Source organism: Blennius ocellaris (genome assembly GCF_963422515.1).
Source record: "Blennius ocellaris genome assembly, chromosome: 7".
Taxonomy (NCBI): domain Eukaryota; kingdom Metazoa; phylum Chordata; class Actinopteri; order Blenniiformes; family Blenniidae; genus Blennius; species Blennius ocellaris.
In genome coordinates this window covers 29,836,338-29,855,004 of record NC_137656.1, presented here as the reverse complement: position 1 = coordinate 29,855,004, position 18,667 = coordinate 29,836,338, and the positions used below count along the sequence as shown (strand labels likewise).

Here is an 18,667-nt window from a genome sequence, read left to right as displayed (position 1 = left end):
AGCTCTAACTTGTATTCTGACACGTCAAACTGGAATTACAGATATCTGGAAACAGATTTGACTAGTCGAAATGACATTGCAGATTTTTAGATTTTCTAATTTAAAGGGACTTTCTCCTTTCTCTGGCTGGGCCTTTGAAGCCGCTGCAGCCAACAGTCCACCAGCCTCTCAAATGGCGGTTGCAGTCATCGTTAACATGGTTATGAAGAAGTAATTGCATGCACAGGACGCACAATACTGCTACAACAATTTGTTTTCACACATGGGCATCAACACACACACACTGATTCATATAGGGACAGAAGAACCCCCCCCCCCCCCCCCCATTAGGGGGTTTGCATTTCAAAAGGTATTAAAGCAATAGAAATTGTAATAGGAGACGCCCCCACTCAGGGGTGTCAGAAGAAAAGCCATGAGATACAGTGATTTGGTTCTTTTTCTCACAGCAGCCTCCAGCGAGCAGACGCAGGAAAAAGACCATTCTGCTTTTACGACTCTGTAACTTTTCACACAGTAAAACAGTGGCGTTGGCGTTCAGTTGAGAACCACAGTCTAGTGTTGTTATTTATACTGTAATGAGAAAGCAGGACAGGGGAGGTGCAGCGGCTTGGAGGAGCGAGCCGGGAAGGAGAAAGGCCACTTTAGTTAGACAATGCCAGACATCTGCAAGGTCATTTCTACTCGTCAAAACTCTGTTTCCAGATATCTGTATTTCCAGTTTGACGTGTCAGAATACAAGTTAGAGCTATCTACAATTCAATTCTGACGAGACGTAATTCCAGTTCAAGATCTCTGTACTGTCATTCTGACATATTAAAACGTAATTATAGTTATCTACAATTGTCATTGCAGATATCTTTAATGGATGGGAGTTTAAGATATTGGTGAAAAAACACCAATAGAGCGACGAGTCGATGTTTCTGTCTCTTTGGTCTGAATCTGAGGTTCAGGACAGACAAGATGGAGCGACCTGGACCAGACCACTGTTACAGTCTGGTTCCTGGACCAAACCACCGTTACAGTCTGGTTCCTGGACCAAACCACCGTTACAGTCTGGTTCCTGGACCAGACCACTGTTACAGTCTGGTTCCTGGACCAGACCACTGTTACAGTCTGGTTCCTGGTCCAAACCACTGTTACAGTCTGGTTCCTGGACCAGACCACTGTTACAGTCTGGTTCCTGGACCAGACCACTGTTACAGTCTGGTTCCTGGTTCCTGGACCAAACCACTGTTACAGTCTGGTTCCTGGTTCCTGGACCAGACCACTGTTACAGTCTGGTTCCTGGACCAGACCACTGTTACAGTCTGGTTCCTGGTTCCTGGACCAGACCACTGTTACAGTCTGGTTCCTGGACCAGACCACTGTTACAGTCTGGTTCCTGGTTCCTGGACCAAACCACTGTTACAGTCTGGTTCCTGGACCAGACCACTGTTACAGTCTGGTTCCTGGTCCAAACCACTGTTACAGTCTGGTTCCTGGACCAGACCACTGTTACAGTCTGGTTCCTGGTCCAAACCACTGTTACAGTCTGGTTCCTGGACCAGACCACTGTTACAGTCTGGTTCCTGGACCAGACCACTGTTACAGTCTGGTTCCTGGTTCCTGGACCAAACCACTGTTACAGTCTGGTTCCTGGTTCCTGGACCAGACCACTGTTACAGTCTGGTTCCTGGACCAGACCACTGTTACAGTCTGGTTCCTGGTTCCTGGACCAGACCACTGTTACAGTCTGGTTCCTGGACCAGACCACTGTTACAGTCTGGTTCCTGGTTCCTGGTCCAGACCACTGTTACAGTCTGGTTCCTGGACCAAACCACCGTTACAGTCTGGTTCCTGGTCCAAACCACCGTTACAGTCTGGTTCCTGGTCCAAACCACCGTTACAGTCTGGTTCCTGGTCCAAACCACTGTTACAGTCTGGTTCCTGGTCCAGACCACTGTTACAGTCTGGTTCCTGGTTCCTGGACCAAACCACCGTTACAGTCTGGTTCCTGGACCAAACCACTGTTACAGTCTGGTTCCTGGACCAAACCACTGTTACAGTCTGGTTCCTGGACCAAACCACTGTTACAGTCTGGTTCCTGGACCAGACCACTGTTACAGTCTGGTTCCTGGTTCCTGGACCAGACCACTGTTACAGTCTGGTTCCTGGACCAGACCACTGTTACAGTCTGGTTCCTGGTTCCTGGTCCAGACCACTGTTACAGTCTGGTTCCTGGACCAAACCACCGTTACAGTCTGGTTCCTGGTCCAAACCACCGTTACAGTCTGGTTCCTGGTCCAAACCACCGTTACAGTCTGGTTCCTGGTCCAAACCACTGTTACAGTCTGGTTCCTGGTCCAGACCACTGTTACAGTCTGGTTCCTGGTTCCTGGACCAAACCACCGTTACAGTCTGGTTCCTGGACCAAACCACTGTTACAGTCTGGTTCCTGGACCAAACCACCGTTACAGTCTGGTTCCTGGACCAAACCACTGTTACAGTCTGGTTCCTGGACCAAACCACTGTTACAGTCTGGTTCCTGGACCAAACCACCGTTACAGTCTGGTTCCTGGACCAAACCACCGTTACAGTCTGGTTCCTGGACCAAACCACTGTTACAGTCTGGTTCCTGGACCACACCACTGTTACAGTCTGGTTCCTGGTCCAAACCACTGTTACAGTCTGGTTCCTGGACCAAACCACCGTTACAGTCTGGTTCCTGGTCCAAACCACTGTTACAGTCTGGTTCCTGGTCCAAACCACCGTTACAGTCTGGTTCCTGGACCACACCACTGTTACAGTCTGGTTCCTGGACCAAACCACTGTTACAGTCTGGTTCCTGGTCCAAACCACTGTTACAGTCTGGTTCCTGGTCCAAACCACTGTTACAGTCTGGTTCCTGGTCCAAACCACCGTTACAGTCTGGTTCCTGGTCCAAACCACTGTTACAGTCTGGTTCCTGGTCCAAACCACCGTTACAGTCTGGTTCCTGGTCCAAACCACCGTTACAGTCTGGTTCCTGGTCCAAACCACTGTTACAGTCTGGTTCCTGGTCCAAACCACTGTTACAGTCTGGTCCCTGGTCCAAACCACCGTTACAGTCTGGTTCCTGGACCAAACCACTGTTACAGTCTGGTTCCTGGACCAAACCACCGTTACAGTCTGGTTCCTGGACCAAACCACTGTTACAGTCTGGTTCCTGGTCCAAACCACTGTTACAGTCTGGTTCCTGGTCCAAACCACTGTTACAGTCTGGTTCCTGGTCCAAACCACCGTTACAGTCTGGTTCCTGGACCAAACCACTGTTACAGTCTGGTTCCTGGACCAAACCACTGTTAAAGTCTGGTTCCTGGTCCAAACCACCGTTACAGTCTGGTTCCTGGTCCAAACCACTGTTACAGTCTGGTTCCTGGACCAAACCACTGTTACAGTCTGGTTCCTGGACCAAACCACTGTTACAGTCTGGTTCCTGGACCAAACCACCGTTACAGTCTGGTTCCTGGACCAAACCACCGTTACAGTCTGGTTCCTGGACCAAACCACCGTTACAGTCTGGTTCCTGGTCCAAACCACCGTTACAGTCTGGTTCCTGGACCAAACCACCGTTACAGTCTGGTTCCTGGACCAAACCACCGTTACAGTCTGGTTCCTGGACCAAACCACCGTTACAGTCTGGTTCCTGGACCAAACCACCGTTACAGTCTGGTTCCTGGACCAAACCACCGTTACAGTCTGGTTCCTGGACCAAACCACCGTTACAGTCTGGTTCCTGGACCAAACCACCGTTACAGTCTGGTTCCTGGTCCAAACCACCGTTACAGTCTGGTTCCTGGTCCAAACCACCGTTACAGTCTGGTTCCTGGACCAAACCACCGTTACAGTCTGGTTCCTGGTCCAAACCACCGTTACAGTCTGGTTCCTGGACCAAACCACCGTTACAGTCTGGTTCCTGGACCAAACCACCGTTACAGTCTGGTTCCTGGACCAAACCACTGTTACAGTCTGGTTCCTGGACCAAACCACCGTTACAGTCTGGTTCCTGGACCAAACCACTGTTAAAGTCTGGTTCCTGGTCCAAACCACTGTTACAGTCTGGTTCCTGGACCAAACCACCGTTACAGTCTGGTTCCTGGACCAAACCACCGTTACAGTCTGGTTCCTGGTCCAAACCACCGTTACAGTCTGGTTCCTGGTCCAAACCACCGTTACAGTCTGGTTCCTGGACCAAACCACCGTTACAGTCTGGTTCCTGGACCAAACCACCGTTACAGTCTGGTTCCTGGACCAAACCACCGTTACAGTCTGGTTCCTGGACCAAACCACCGTTACAGTCTGGTTCCTGGTCCAAACCACCGTTACAGTCTGGTTCCTGGACCAAACCACGGTTACAGTCTGGTTCCTGGACCAAACCACTGTTACAGTCTGGTTCCTGCTCCAAACCACTGTTACAGTCTGGTTCCTGGTTCCTGGACCAAACCACTGTTACAGTCTGGTTCCTGGTCCAAACCACTGTTACAGTCTGGTTCCTGGTCCAAACCACCGTTACAGTCTGGTTCCTGGACCAAACCACCGTTACAGTCTGGTTCCTGGACCAAACCACCGTTACAGTCTGGTTCCTGGACCAAACCACCGTTACAGTCTGGTTCCTGGACCAAACCACCGTTACAGTCTGGTTCCTGGACCAAACCACCGTTACAGTCTGGTTCCTGGACCAAACCACCGTTACAGTCTGGTTCCTGGACCAAACCACCGTTACAGTCTGGTTCCTGGTCCAAACCACCGTTACAGTCTGGTTCCTGGACCAAACCACCGTTACAGTCTGGTTCCTGGTCCAAACCACTGTTACAGTCTGGTTCCTGGTTCCTGGACCAAACCACTGTTACAGTCTGGTTCCTGGTCCAAACCACCGTTACAGTCTGGTTCCTGGTCCAAACCACCGTTACAGTCTGGTTCCTGGTCCAAACCACTGTTACAGTCTGGTTCCTGGTTCCTGGACCAAACCACTGTTACAGTCTGGTTCCTGGTCCAAACCACCGTTACAGTCTGGTTCCTGGTCCAAACCACCGTTACAGTCTGGTTCCTGGTCCAAACCACTGTTACAGTCTGGTTCCTGGTCCAAACCACCGTTACAGTCTGGTTCCTGGTCCAAACCACTGTTACAGTCTGGTTCCTGGTCCAAACCACCGTTACAGTCTGGTTCCTGGTCCAAACCACCGTTACAGTCTGGTTCCTGGACCAAACCACTGTTACAGTCTGGTTCCTGGTCCAAACCACTGTTACAGTCTGGTCCCTGGTCCAAACCACCGTTACAGTCTGGTTCCTGGACCAAACCACTGTTACAGTCTGGTTCCTGGACCAAACCACCGTTACAGTCTGGTTCCTGGACCAAACCACTGTTACAGTCTGGTTCCTGGTCCAAACCACTGTTACAGTCTGGTTCCTGGTCCAAACCACTGTTACAGTCTGGTTCCTGGTCCAAACCACCGTTACAGTCTGGTTCCTGGACCAAACCACTGTTACAGTCTGGTTCCTGGACCAAACCACTGTTAAAGTCTGGTTCCTGGTCCAAACCACCGTTACAGTCTGGTTCCTGGTCCAAACCACTGTTACAGTCTGGTTCCTGGACCAAACCACTGTTACAGTCTGGTTCCTGGACCAAACCACCGTTACAGTCTGGTTCCTGGACCAAACCACCGTTACAGTCTGGTTCCTGGACCAAACCACCGTTACAGTCTGGTTCCTGGTCCAAACCACCGTTACAGTCTGGTTCCTGGACCAAACCACTGTTACAGTCTGGTTCCTGGACCAAACCACCGTTACAGTCTGGTTCCTGGACCAAACCACCGTTACAGTCTGGTTCCTGGACCAAACCACCGTTACAGTCTGGTTCCTGGACCAAACCACCGTTACAGTCTGGTTCCTGGACCAAACCACCGTTACAGTCTGGTTCCTGGACCAAACCACCGTTACAGTCTGGTTCCTGGTCCAAACCACCGTTACAGTCTGGTTCCTGGTCCAAACCACCGTTACAGTCTGGTTCCTGGACCAAACCACCGTTACAGTCTGGTTCCTGGTCCAAACCACCGTTACAGTCTGGTTCCTGGTCCAAACCACTGTTACAGTCTGGTTCCTGGACCAAACCACCGTTACAGTCTGGTTCCTGGACCAAACCACCGTTACAGTCTGGTTCCTGGTCCAAACCACCGTTACAGTCTGGTTCCTGGTCCAAACCACCGTTACAGTCTGGTTCCTGGACCAAACCACCGTTACAGTCTGGTTCCTGGACCAAACCACCGTTACAGTCTGGTTCCTGGACCAAACCACCGTTACAGTCTGGTTCCTGGTCCAAACCACCGTTACAGTCTGGTTCCTGGACCAAACCACGGTTACAGTCTGGTTCCTGGACCAAACCACTGTTACAGTCTGGTTCCTGCTCCAAACCACTGTTACAGTCTGGTTCCTGGTTCCTGGACCAAACCACTGTTACAGTCTGGTTCCTGGTCCAAACCACTGTTACAGTCTGGTTCCTGGTCCAAACCACCGTTACAGTCTGGTTCCTGGACCAAACCACCGTTACAGTCTGGTTCCTGGACCAAACCACCGTTACAGTCTGGTTCCTGGACCAAACCACCGTTACAGTCTGGTTCCTGGACCAAACCACCGTTACAGTCTGGTTCCTGGACCAAACCACCGTTACAGTCTGGTTCCTGGACCAAACCACCGTTACAGTCTGGTTCCTGGACCAAACCACCGTTACAGTCTGGTTCCTGGTCCAAACCACCGTTACAGTCTGGTTCCTGGACCAAACCACCGTTACAGTCTGGTTCCTGGACCAAACCACCGTTACAGTCTGGTTCCTGGACCAAACCACTGTTACAGTCTGGTTCCTGGTTCCTGGACCAAACCACCGTTACAGTCTGGTTCCTGGTTCCTCTATGAGTGCTGTCAGTGCTAAATTAGTGAAATCAGTGAAGTATCATGTTTTGGAGTGACATAATGAGGTGGCTCTCACTTGGCTCCGTTAACGGTGTAAAAAGAACCGGATCTTTGGCGGTGCTCATTTAAGAACTGGCCCTGAACTAGAACCTGGTTCTTTTTGGTGAGTTGAGTAAAATTAAAGTGTTCTACTTTTGTGGTTGTGAAAATGTTTTATTTGTCATAAGGTTTACTCTTGATCTCATCTGGACTTGGACTTGGAGCTCGGACTTGGACTTTTGTGACTCTGACTTGACAAGCCCCTACTTGGACTTGTCTTGGACTTGATAAAGGTGGACTTGACTACAGCCCTGTGTGTAGCATCGCTAGCATGTGGCCCCAAAACTCTTTAGCATGGCTTGGAGTACCGTGCTGCACCTGGTTGGACAAACACGTCTCGGGGACAGGCTCTACTCAGCCTCTGATTGGCCAGCGTGAGCTGCTTTTTGTAATCTTATTGGTTCGGGTCTATGTTTTCCTGTAGCATGAGGGATGTTTTTGCTGCGTATTGTGTTTCAATGTGTCTGGCAAATGTCCAAGCTGCAAAGAAAGTAACATTAATGGGTCCTGTTCCAATTAGGAACCAATATACGCTGACCGTGAACATGCTTTGAAATGGGCATTACATTTTCTTCCAAGTTGTCTTAAAAAAGTCTTCAATTTAAGTTATAGAAACATGTAGGAACCCTGAGTTGGTGCAGTTTTCTGAAACTGTGTGGAATTCCCCACATATCCTAATTACAGTTGTGTGAGTCTCCTGGTCCCAAACTGCAGTGCTGCTGAACGGGACTGCTGCTTGCCGTCATTCAGCTCCAGTTCACATCCACATAAAACACAACTTTCACAGCTTTCATGGGAAAGGATTGAACTTAATTTGTTGATTTTTGTCCTAAATAGATTGCATACATACATCTCAGAAAGCCCAGGAGCCAGTAAATCATGCAAAGAGGAGCATTATAGGATATACGCGATTACACAAAACAAATCGTGAAGCAATACTGGTGTTATCTTTTAAGTCCGAGACTCGGCCTCGGCACATTTTCTCACAGTGGCATTCAACCTTAATCAAGTCATGTTTCATGTGGCATCACGAGCCCCGTGTTCCACGTCGTATAAACACAGATGCCTCTGCCCACCATGTGTTGAACATACCAGCCTGCGAGGTAAATTCAGTTACTTAGTGCTGCTGTTCAGTCGAGCTTCGTATGAGTCACGCAAGAAAAAATCCAACCAACCGTCCCCGTCGACACTTTGAATGGAAGTTGAGTTGACGCGTGCAGCTCGCAGCAGAGCACGGGGAGGATTTTGGTGTTGGAAGACCTTCTTGGTGATGATTGTAGTACCTGTTTCCATGGCGACAGAGACGGAGCATTTTCGGAAAGTTCCACCTTGATAGCCGTTCTCAAAAAGTAGAATTTTCAGTTGCACAGTTGTTGTGTAAATTGACACAAAAAAAGTAACAGAAGTTTTGCATTTCCACGTGAAATTGTTGTTGTGTAAACAGGGCCTGAGAAGAAATCGATAGTTTGAGCAAACGTTTTTGGAGTAAACTCTCCCGGTGGAGAAAAGAAGCACATGCAGTGAGCGGCCAGCACATTTAAGTTCATGTTCGAGGTTTTATGAGTGTCTGCAATGAATGTTGGGACATTTGGAAGAATTTTGCACATGAAATGAGACATTTGTGAGCTAAAACATGTGGCTAAACTGTTGGTGTGAAGTTGCACTGCCTGCATGAGGCACAGTGGGGTTAAATTACTCAAATTCTGGCCTCTGCACATCCAAAACCGTCTTTTCATAACAGAAGTCGTTTGGAAATGATGAACTCATTGATGCTGTGGGAGGAAACTGGAGTAAAACCTCAGTAGTCAAGTTCTAAAAACAATCACAGCAACTTTACATCCATTGTTTTACATTAAGAATGAATAAAATAATGATGAAATCAATACCAAAGACTTTAAATGAATAGTGATGGTAACTGATCTTGTTGCTGTTCAACTTCCTGAATGCGACTATCGTACATGATTTCTCTCCTCTTGTAACGTGTTCTGCTTTTCGCCTGTTTTCTGTGTATTTCACATTGGAAAGCTCCGATGTGAGTGTGTAGGTGTGTGTCACCGGAGGAGTTGATGATGTCTGAAGGCCTGCAGCACAGACTGCAGCCCTCTTTCCCGCCTTGGCGTGGTTTGACGGTGACTGAGGCAGACGCCGGCTGCACTCCCACTTATTAAAATGCCCTGTCTGTGCTCTACTGCAGACTGTGTCATGCACGATTCATCTTCTGTTTTATCGTCGTCACTGCTGCAGCCACACGCTGCGTGAACAAATCCAGCAAGCCCATATGAGACTGTTTAATGGGATTTGAAATGAAAGCTGAATAAAAGAGCCAGGGATGTACGATGATTTTCTTTTCCTACCAATAACCGATAACTTCCTGCTTATAACATTTTTAATAGTTTGTATACACACATCTGAGGCAAAGTTGTGTTGTACTTTTTACCCCCGCTTGGCACTTCGGCTAAACATTTATACTTCAATTGCCTTGTCTTTTTCAGAGATGGTGAATAATGGCCACCCCAGTGATGGCGGCAAAATGTTTGAGGTGGCTCGTCAATATGACGTTGCGCTCAACAACAGCAGGCAGCAGTCACAGGGCAAACAAAAGGACTGATGAGTGAAATCAAAGCAATGTTGGCTATTTATAATGAGGCCTCATCATCAGTAAAGAGTTTATCATTATTTATTATCTGACTTATGTGTGTGATGTCATTTTTCCCAAAATTGGGCTGATGATTACCGATAGTTATCGTGTATCCCTAAAAGTGACTATTCTTAGGCCACGTAGGAAAGTAAAGAAGGGGACAATGAACTAAAAGAATGTGCAAGTGAAGGAATGTGTATGTTGATGTAGTGTGTTGAATTCGGTGGGGATGTTTAAGATCTAGTGATCAAGGTGCAGCGGAGAACAATCCACTCTAAACATTAACAACGGGAGAACACAGGTGTTGGGATTTATGGTTGGTTGTTGGCATTAAATTACTTGTCAGTAATAATTACTGAAACTAATGGATCACTGGAAGTCATTTTTGACAAATTTTGATTATTAAAGGTATAGTAGAGGATTTTCTTCTTCCGGGTGGATCATCAAAATAACTGGTCCTCCCAACTGTCAATCATTCTGGTGATATATGACGTAAGCCCGTCGTACGTGCTCGTCCCTGCGCGCAGCTCACTCCACACGGTTCTCATCATGCCGGTGGCCGACCCCACGCATTATTCTGGGACATTTTTACACAGTTTCACCCCCTCTGGTGCAAATCTTCTTGTAAAGTGAGCTTATGTGAGCGATGCCGACTTGTGACTTGTAAACAGAGCGTGCACGAGGAGAACTGGGCTCGTGCACGTCTCTCGCAGGCGTTTTAGTAGGCGTTCCGTCTCGGGAGCAGGTACAACGTTGCGCATGCGCATTTTTTTCCAAACGGTGGAGAGGGCGGTTCTTTCCTAAAATTCCTGAAAATCCTCCTGTATACCGTTAATGGAAGTAAGCATTCACTCATTAACAACTCCAAGAGGAATTGAGTAATTACTCAAAAGTTAATAAATTATTGAAGATAATTTATTTATGAAAAATGATTAATTTGAATAAACTGCTTATTTATCAAATTATAATGAAATTGGGGCACCACCAGCTAAACTGGAAATAGCTAGTACCAAAATATCAGTCTCGTTTGTAAAAAGGGTTATTTAAGTTAGTTAATATTTTGCTTTAAATATAACCACCTTAAATAACGGGGAATGTGTGAGATTCGAGCACGGACTGTTACAAAACAGTGAATTGTCAACAATAAATACACAATAGTTACCAGAAATCCATCAATTTAGCTAACAGGCGTTTATTAACAAAAATGCATTAATTCATAAATAATTTAGACATTATTTCGTGTGTGTGTGTGCGTCCGTCTCCCCCCCACCCCACCAGCTGGCGGCGGAACTTGGAGGGTCAGGTTAGTGGGTGTAATGATCTTGAACGGACACCGCAGGGAGGGAGAGTGCAATGACTCGATGTGACCACCAGGTGGGCGTAGTGAGAGATTGCGATGACCCACGCTGCCACTAGGGGCGTTTGAGTCGAGCTTTCTGGAGCTTGAAGGAGAGCGTGGATTCCGGGCCAAACACACATGCTCGTGAACAAACCACCAAGTTGGATTGTTATTACGGTGACTGTCAAAATAAAACGACCACGTTCCAGAAGACTGTGGACTGGGAGTTATGATACTCTGGAGGAAACATTGTTCTTATTGGCCAGCGACTGTGCATGTGCAGAACAACTATTGACTACAGCCGTGGTTCACATGATGAGCCCCAAGCCTTTCAAGGAGGATCATTTTCGCCCATTTCCATGGCAACAGAGCCCGAACATTTTCACAAACGTCTGCCTTGGCAGCTGTTTTCAGAAAGTTGCATTTTCAGTGGATCCGTTGTTGTGTGAACAGACGTCCAAAACACAATTTTTTTTTTTCACTTGAAATCGTTTTACACACACACACACACACACACACACACACACACACACACACACACACACACACACACACACACACACACACACACACACACACACACACACACACACACACACACACACACACACACACACACACACACACACACACACACACTAATCACCAGAAATCTCAGTGAGAAAGAAAGACTTTGTTTGCTCTGAGGTGATTTTCTAGAATCTGAAACTGCTCATAGCTTTTAAAAGCTCCTGCGCTTGTATCTTTGTGAGCGTGACCATGTGTTTGGCGTCACTGCAAATCAAAAATGGCGTCTGCAGCCACTAGTGGAGGACTTCTGAGAGGAGAACCCAGGAAAAGGGTTGGAAGCTTCATTATTAATGTTCCCACCCTGTTGGTGTGGCGTTTCACTGCAGGACGAAGGACGCCAAGCCTTACTCCGTGGTCGTTGGACGTTGGTGGGACATGCTCAGACAAGGCTGTACACGCACATACAAACACGGGAAGCCTAACAAAAGGTTCTTTGTTTGTTGTGGCTCAGCGCAGCTCCAGTGGGGATTCTCCCGCTCTGCAGTTTGAAGCCTCTCTAGTGGCTTGTGTGTTGTTGAGCGTTGTTTATTGTACAATATTTTCACAATTCTTATTATATACTTATTTTTAATGTAAATTTTACAATTTACTTTTTTTTCATATTTCGACTTGTGTATGTATCATGTTTTGTCATCGGCTCTGCTGAACTGATTCTGACCATTCTTACTTTATTGCTGATGGTAGACCAGTGTTTTGCTCTGTGGTTCCTTTCTAACGTGATTCTCTCTTCCTCTGCAGATACTACAGAGGGACGCACGGGGTCATAGTGGTATACGATGTCACGAGTGCGGAGTCCTTCGTCAATGTCAAACGATGGTTACATGAAATCAACCAGAACTGCGACGACGTGTGTCGAATATTAGGTGGGAGCAGTTTTAGCGCTCTGGGTCGTTCTTATTGAAGCACTAAAACAAGATCTTGTCACCACGGTGCTTTCTCTCTTTAAAAACCGACTCTACATTTCACTCCAGCGTGAGGACTCGCTGGCTCCTCACCTGACGCTGCCTCTTTCTTCTAACCCTCAGTGGGAAACAAGAATGACGACCCCAACTCCAAGGTGGTGGAGACGACCGACGCTCAGAAGTTCGCGGAGCAGATGGGAATCAGCTTGTTTGAGACGAGTGCAAAAGAGAACATCAATGTGGAAGAGGTAAGCCTTTGTTTCCCGGCAGGCCGACGTGTTTGTCCAGGCCAGTTAGCAGAACACATCAGGTATGCAGAGCAGCCGGTCAGGAGGAGAATGTTCTGGAAGAAGTACTGATTTACGCCCTGAAGGGACAAAACATTCCTCAAGGGAGGAGCAATCCTGCAATTATTTCACCGATTAGTGCAAAAATGCCATCAAAGAAACCAGAAACTGTTCAAGTCAGTGGAGTTAATGAATAAAACTCTTTTATTTTCAGGACTAAGACCCCGTTTCCACGGCAACGTTTCAATTGCAATTTAGCATTTCTTTGTTTTTGTTTCAGAGAAACTTCCCGTTTAAACGGTAACGATAGAAACTGTGAAAACAAAGCAGCTTTCAGACCAGGCCACAGGTTGGCGCTGCTATTTGATTTTCTCAACATTAACACTAGAAGGACATACGGGCTGTGAGTCATGACCCTCTGGAGGAAACCTTGTTCTGATTGTCCAGGAACTGCTACGACTCCACACAAGTTGTAGAGGTTAGAGGCAGGAAATGATGGACACAAGTCAGCAGTGGAGTCTTGAAGAAGTTCTCTTTTGTTCCATGTTGTCTTGAGTAAAGAAAAGAGCAGTTTGACTTCCTGCTCATGAACCTGATCAGTCCTCAAATGACTTGATTGTGTTTTTCATCATCAACAAAGCAAAAGTTTCAGTTCACATTTAGAGAAGCTGCTTTATATCAAATGTGCTGTAAAGGTGCCAATGATGATTACTTCTATCACCTCTATTATTTAGTGATCATGACATTTTATTGCATTTATAACAAGGTTATAAACATCCCTCTGGCAAAAACTATTCATCTTCATACAGCCGTAAGACAATAGAAATCACATTTCTATCTTATCATTTAAGGCTGTTGTAGAAATAAAAAACGGAATGAATCTGATTTGAACTCTGCTGTCAGAACAGCGCCTTTCACAGACCAAGGTCACAAAGCGCTTCACAGTTTCAGTAAAAACATAAATAGGAATAGGGTTAGTAAATACAGATTTAAAAGGCCAAGACCTTATGATATACATAACATCCCTAAAAGAACTAAGCGAAAGCCTGAAGGAATAAATAGGTCTTAAGTTGACCCTTGAAGGAATCAACAGACTTAAGAGAACGCAGAGAGAGCGGGAGATCGTTCCAAAGCTTGGGAGCAACAGCCTGGAAGGACCTGTCTCCTCTGGTCTTGAACAGAGTACGTGGAACCATCAGGAGGTTCTGATCCACAGACCTCAGAGGGCCATTTCTGAGTAATTGCTTTCTTTCCTGCTAGTAATGTTTTCAGGAGGCGTCTTGTCATTTCGTTCTGGTTAGTGCAGGGTCGTGTCAGTAGTGACTCCCTGAAGCTTTCTGAAAATAACTTCTAAAAGTTTTGATTTCAAAATAGTCTAATCTCCAGGATAAAAACAGCTAAATAACATAAATCAGCTACAACAGCCAGAATAGGTGCACTTGACCCAAAAAAGGTATAGAACACCTAATAATAATAATAATAATTAAGTACAATTTTCTTTAAATATTTCAATTAAAATTACGAATAAAGATGTTTTTTTCAGGAAAAGAAAAAAGGAAATGGTTAAAGGAAAAAGGGGGAAAAGAAACGGTCAAAAGATTAAAAAAGAAAAAATGCTAACGATGTTAAAACCACGAGGAAATTGCAGCCATCAATAGTAAAGTGGTGAAAATCAATGAAAACTTAATTTCTAAAAGTGGCTATAAGAGTTAAAGTACAACAAAGTATATCTGAATTGTACCTAAAACACCTTGTCTTTTTCTAAATGCGCTCCAATGACTAGAGTCCTGGAGTCTTAAAGAGACAGGCACACACAATAACGTTTGAGCTGCTTCTCTCGCCAGACATTAAACCGCCGTTGCGCTAGGCGCTGGCTCTAACGTGTGACGCTGACGTCTCTCTGCAGATGTTCAACTGCATCACGGAGCTCGTGCTCCGAGCCAAGAAGGAAGTTCTGGCCAAGCAGCAGCAGCAGCAACAGAACGACGTGGTCAAACTCACCCGGAACAGTAAACGGAAGAAGAAATGCTGCTAGCAAACTGGAAGCTGTCCACCAGAGGGCGCCAGTGTGTCTTCTTCTCACACACGCGCACACACACACACACACACACACACACACACACACACACACACACACACACACACACACACACACACACACACACACACACACACACACACACAATGGGACTCAGAGCGTCTAAATTAAAGAGCAGATTTAATGAAAATACAGTGAAAGATTTAAAATGAATAACGGGAATAAATGTGTCCCTTTTGGACAAAATAATCATGAAGACTTTAAAATAAAATGTACAGATTTTATCTGACGTCAGATCAACTTTTATTTGGAATTCATCTGTTGACCTGTTGAATGACGGATCTACGACACCTGACCGCCATCATGCTCGGCGTTCCATCTTCTGCGCTCCCCCAAAGATCATTGCACCGCCACACGGACGCTCGACTGGAGTCGGAGAAGTGACGACGACCTGGATCTACTTATTAAAAAAGCAAATTGGGAGGGGTCGTCTGAGTCGGTCAACATTTCATATGTCTGATCATGAACTGATGGATTTAGTTTTATTTGACTCGACAGGGCAGAAAAGAAACCACCTAGAGGATAACACATTTGATTTCTTTGTCTTTACTTTGCCAACCCCCCCCCCCCCCCCCCCCCCCAAATGTTGAGCCAACATCCCCCGACTTCCTCCTTTTGGTTTGGTTTGCAGCTGAAGCTCTGCCTGTGTCTCACTGCAGTCTTACCTCCCTTTTAAACCATTCATTTAACAAACGATACTGCCAATATTCATCACCAGGAGCTCATCGGACCCCCCCCCCCCCCCCCCCCAAAAAAGCATGTTGTGTAACACATGATGGACATTCAGTATCAAGACTCATCCTGACAGTTGACTAATATTTAAAGTCTTGCATAGTTTTTAGGGTTGTTTTGTTTGGAGAATGGACAGTTTTCCTTCCTGTGATGATGAGCGACCCTGAGGGGGGGGGGGGGGGGACTGCAGCACTGGATCCTCTCTCTCTCTCTCTCTCTCTCTCTCTCTCTCTCTCTCTCTCTCTCTCAATATGCACCGCCAGGTTTGTGACAGAGGCCAAAGCTTCACAACATTCATTTCCTTGATTTCTTAATTGGGAGAGCAACAAAAGCAAAGTGTTCCTGTGGCCGCCGGGGTGACGTCCTCACAAGGAGTCACATCTTACACGCTATGATTTCTTGTCATTATGTGTTTGTATATATAAATATATTTGTGTGTTTATATTCAGTTTAGAACATACACACAGACTTGGCACCCTGACATGTGTGCAACATGTGTCCGTGTGCTTCGGTGGAAACGCCCGTCAGCTGTGGTTTGCTGTACACTGGAGAAGAAGATGTACTATTCATTTTTTCCCGACATGAATTTAATCGGTAATAAATGTTTTAAAGGAATAAATATTTGACACATAATGACTTGACCTCATTTTGTCAGTGATTTGAAGCTTGGCCCCATTTTGATTCAAAACCTGTGTTTTTGTTTCTTTTCTTCTGTGAATAAAAATGTCTGCAGGAGGTGTTGATGGTCTTAATGCTGCAGCTCAAAACTGGAAGTTACCACTTGGGAAAGTCCCGTTTTCCCAGTTTGATGACAAGATGTCTGCTGAAGAGAGATTATTGTGATTTACAGGGGAATGACATCTGGTTGGTTTCTCAGTCCATCATGAGGGAACAGTACTGTCGGTACATCATGAGGGAACAGTACTGTCGGTCCATCATGAGGGAACAGCACTGTCGGTCCATCATGAGGCAACAGTACTGTCGGTCCATCATGAAGGAACAGTACTGTCGGTACATCATGAGGGAACAGTACTGTCGGTCCATCATGAAGGAACAGTACTGTCGGTACATCATGAGGGAACAGTACTGTCAGTACATCATGAGGGAACAGTACTGTCGGTCCATCATGGGGGAACAGTACTGTCGGTCCATCATGAGGGAACAGTACTGTCGGTACATCGTGAGGGAACAGTACTGTCGGTACATCGTGAGGGAACAGTACTGTCGGTCCATCATGGGGGAACAGTACTGTCGGTCCATCGTGAGGGAACAGTACTGTCGGTCCATCGTGAGGCAACAGTACTGTCGGTCCATCGTGAGGGAACAGTACTGTCGGTACATCGTGAGGGAACAGTACTGTCGGTCCATCATGGGGGAACAGTACTGTCGGTCCATCGTGAGGGAACAGTACTGTCGGTCCATCGTGAGGGAACAGTACTGTCGGTCCATCATGGGGGAACAGTACTGTCGGTCCATCATGGGGGAACAGTACTGTCGGTCCATCGTGAGGGAACAGTACTGTCGGTCCATCGTGAGGGAACAGTACTGTCGGTCCATCATGGGGGAACAGTACTGTCGGTCCATCGTGAGGGAACAGTACTGTCGGTCCATCGTGAGGGAACAGTACTGTCGGTCCATCATGGGGGAACAGTACTGTCGGTCCATCGTGAGGGAACAGTACTGTCGGTACATCGTGAGGGAACAGTACTGTCGGTCCATCATGAAGGAACAGTACTGTCGGTACATCATGAGGGAACAGTACTGTCGGTCCATCATGAAGGAACAGTACTGTCGGTCCATCGTGAGGGAACAGTACTGTCGGTCCATCGTGAGGGAACAGTACTGTCGGTCCATCGTGAGGGAACAGTACTGTCGGTACATCGTGAGGGAACAGTACTGTCGGTCCATCATGGGGGAACAGTACTGTCGGTCCATCGTGAGGGAACAGTACTGTCGGTCCATCGTGAGGGAACAGTACTGTCGGTCCATCATGGGGGAACAGTACTGTCGGTCCATCGTGAGGGAACAGTACTGTCGGTACATCATGAGGGAACAGTACTGTCGGTCCATCATGAAGGAACAGTACTGTCGGTCCATCGTGAGGGAACAGTACTGTCGGTCCATCGTGAGGGAACAGTACTGTCGGTCCATCATGGGGGAACAGTACTGTCGGTCCATCGTGAGGGAACAGTACTGTCGGTACATCATGAGGGAACAGTACTGTCGGTCCATCATGAAGGAACAGTACTGTCGGTACATCATGAGGGAACAGTACTGTCGGTCCATCATGAAGGAACAGTACTGTCGGTACATCATGAGGGAACAGTACTGTCGGTCCATCATGAAGGAACAGTACTGTCGGTCCATCGTGAGGGAACAGTACTGTCGGTCCATCGTGAGGGAACAGTACTGTCGGTACATCGTGAGGGAACAGTACTGTCGGTACATCGTGAGGGAACAGTACTGTCGGTCCATCATGGGGGAACAGTACTGTCGGTCCATCGTGAGGGAACAGTACTGTCGGTCCATCGTGAGGGAACAGTACTGTCGGTCCATCGTGGGGGAACAGTACTGTCGGTCCATCGTGAGGGAACAGTACTGTCGGTACATCATGAGGGAACAGTACTGTCGGTCCATCATGAAGGAACAGTACTGTCGGTACATCATGAGGGAACAGTACTGTCGGTCCATCATGAAGGAACAGTACTGTCAGTACATCATGAGGGAACAGTACTGTCGGTACATCATGAGGGAACAGTACTGTCGGTCCATCATGAGGGAACAGTACTGTCAGTACATCATGAGGGAACAGTACTGTCGGTCCATCATGGGGGAACAGTACTGTCGGTCCATCATGAGGGAACAGTACTGTCGGTCCATCGTGAGGGAACAGTACTGTCGGTACATCGTGAGGGAACAGTACTGTCGGTCCATCATGGGGGAACAGTACTGTCGGTCCATCGTGAGGGAACAGTACTGTCGGTCCATCGTGAGGCAACAGTACTGTCGGTCCATCGTGAGGGAACAGTACTGTCGGTACATCGTGAGGGAACAGTACTGTCGGTCCATCATGGGGGAACA

The 18,667-nt window shown here is 47.1% G+C and overlaps 1 protein-coding gene across 1 annotated transcript in view; it reads left to right on the top strand.

Moving 5' to 3' along the window:
* The window catches only part of rab35b (RAB35, member RAS oncogene family b), a 29,347-nt gene extending 13,024 nt beyond the window's left edge, over positions 1–16,323 (top strand). Inside the window, exons 4-6 of the mRNA XM_080499859.1 lie at positions 12,306–12,430; positions 12,593–12,717; positions 14,663–16,323. Of these exons, the coding sequence (XP_080355985.1) occupies positions 12,306–12,430; positions 12,593–12,717; positions 14,663–14,791 (379 nt within the window). The 3' untranslated portion in view covers positions 14,792–16,323. The remainder of the gene's footprint in view (positions 1–12,305; positions 12,431–12,592; positions 12,718–14,662) is intronic.
* The last annotated feature ends 2,344 nt before the right edge of the window (positions 16,324–18,667 follow it).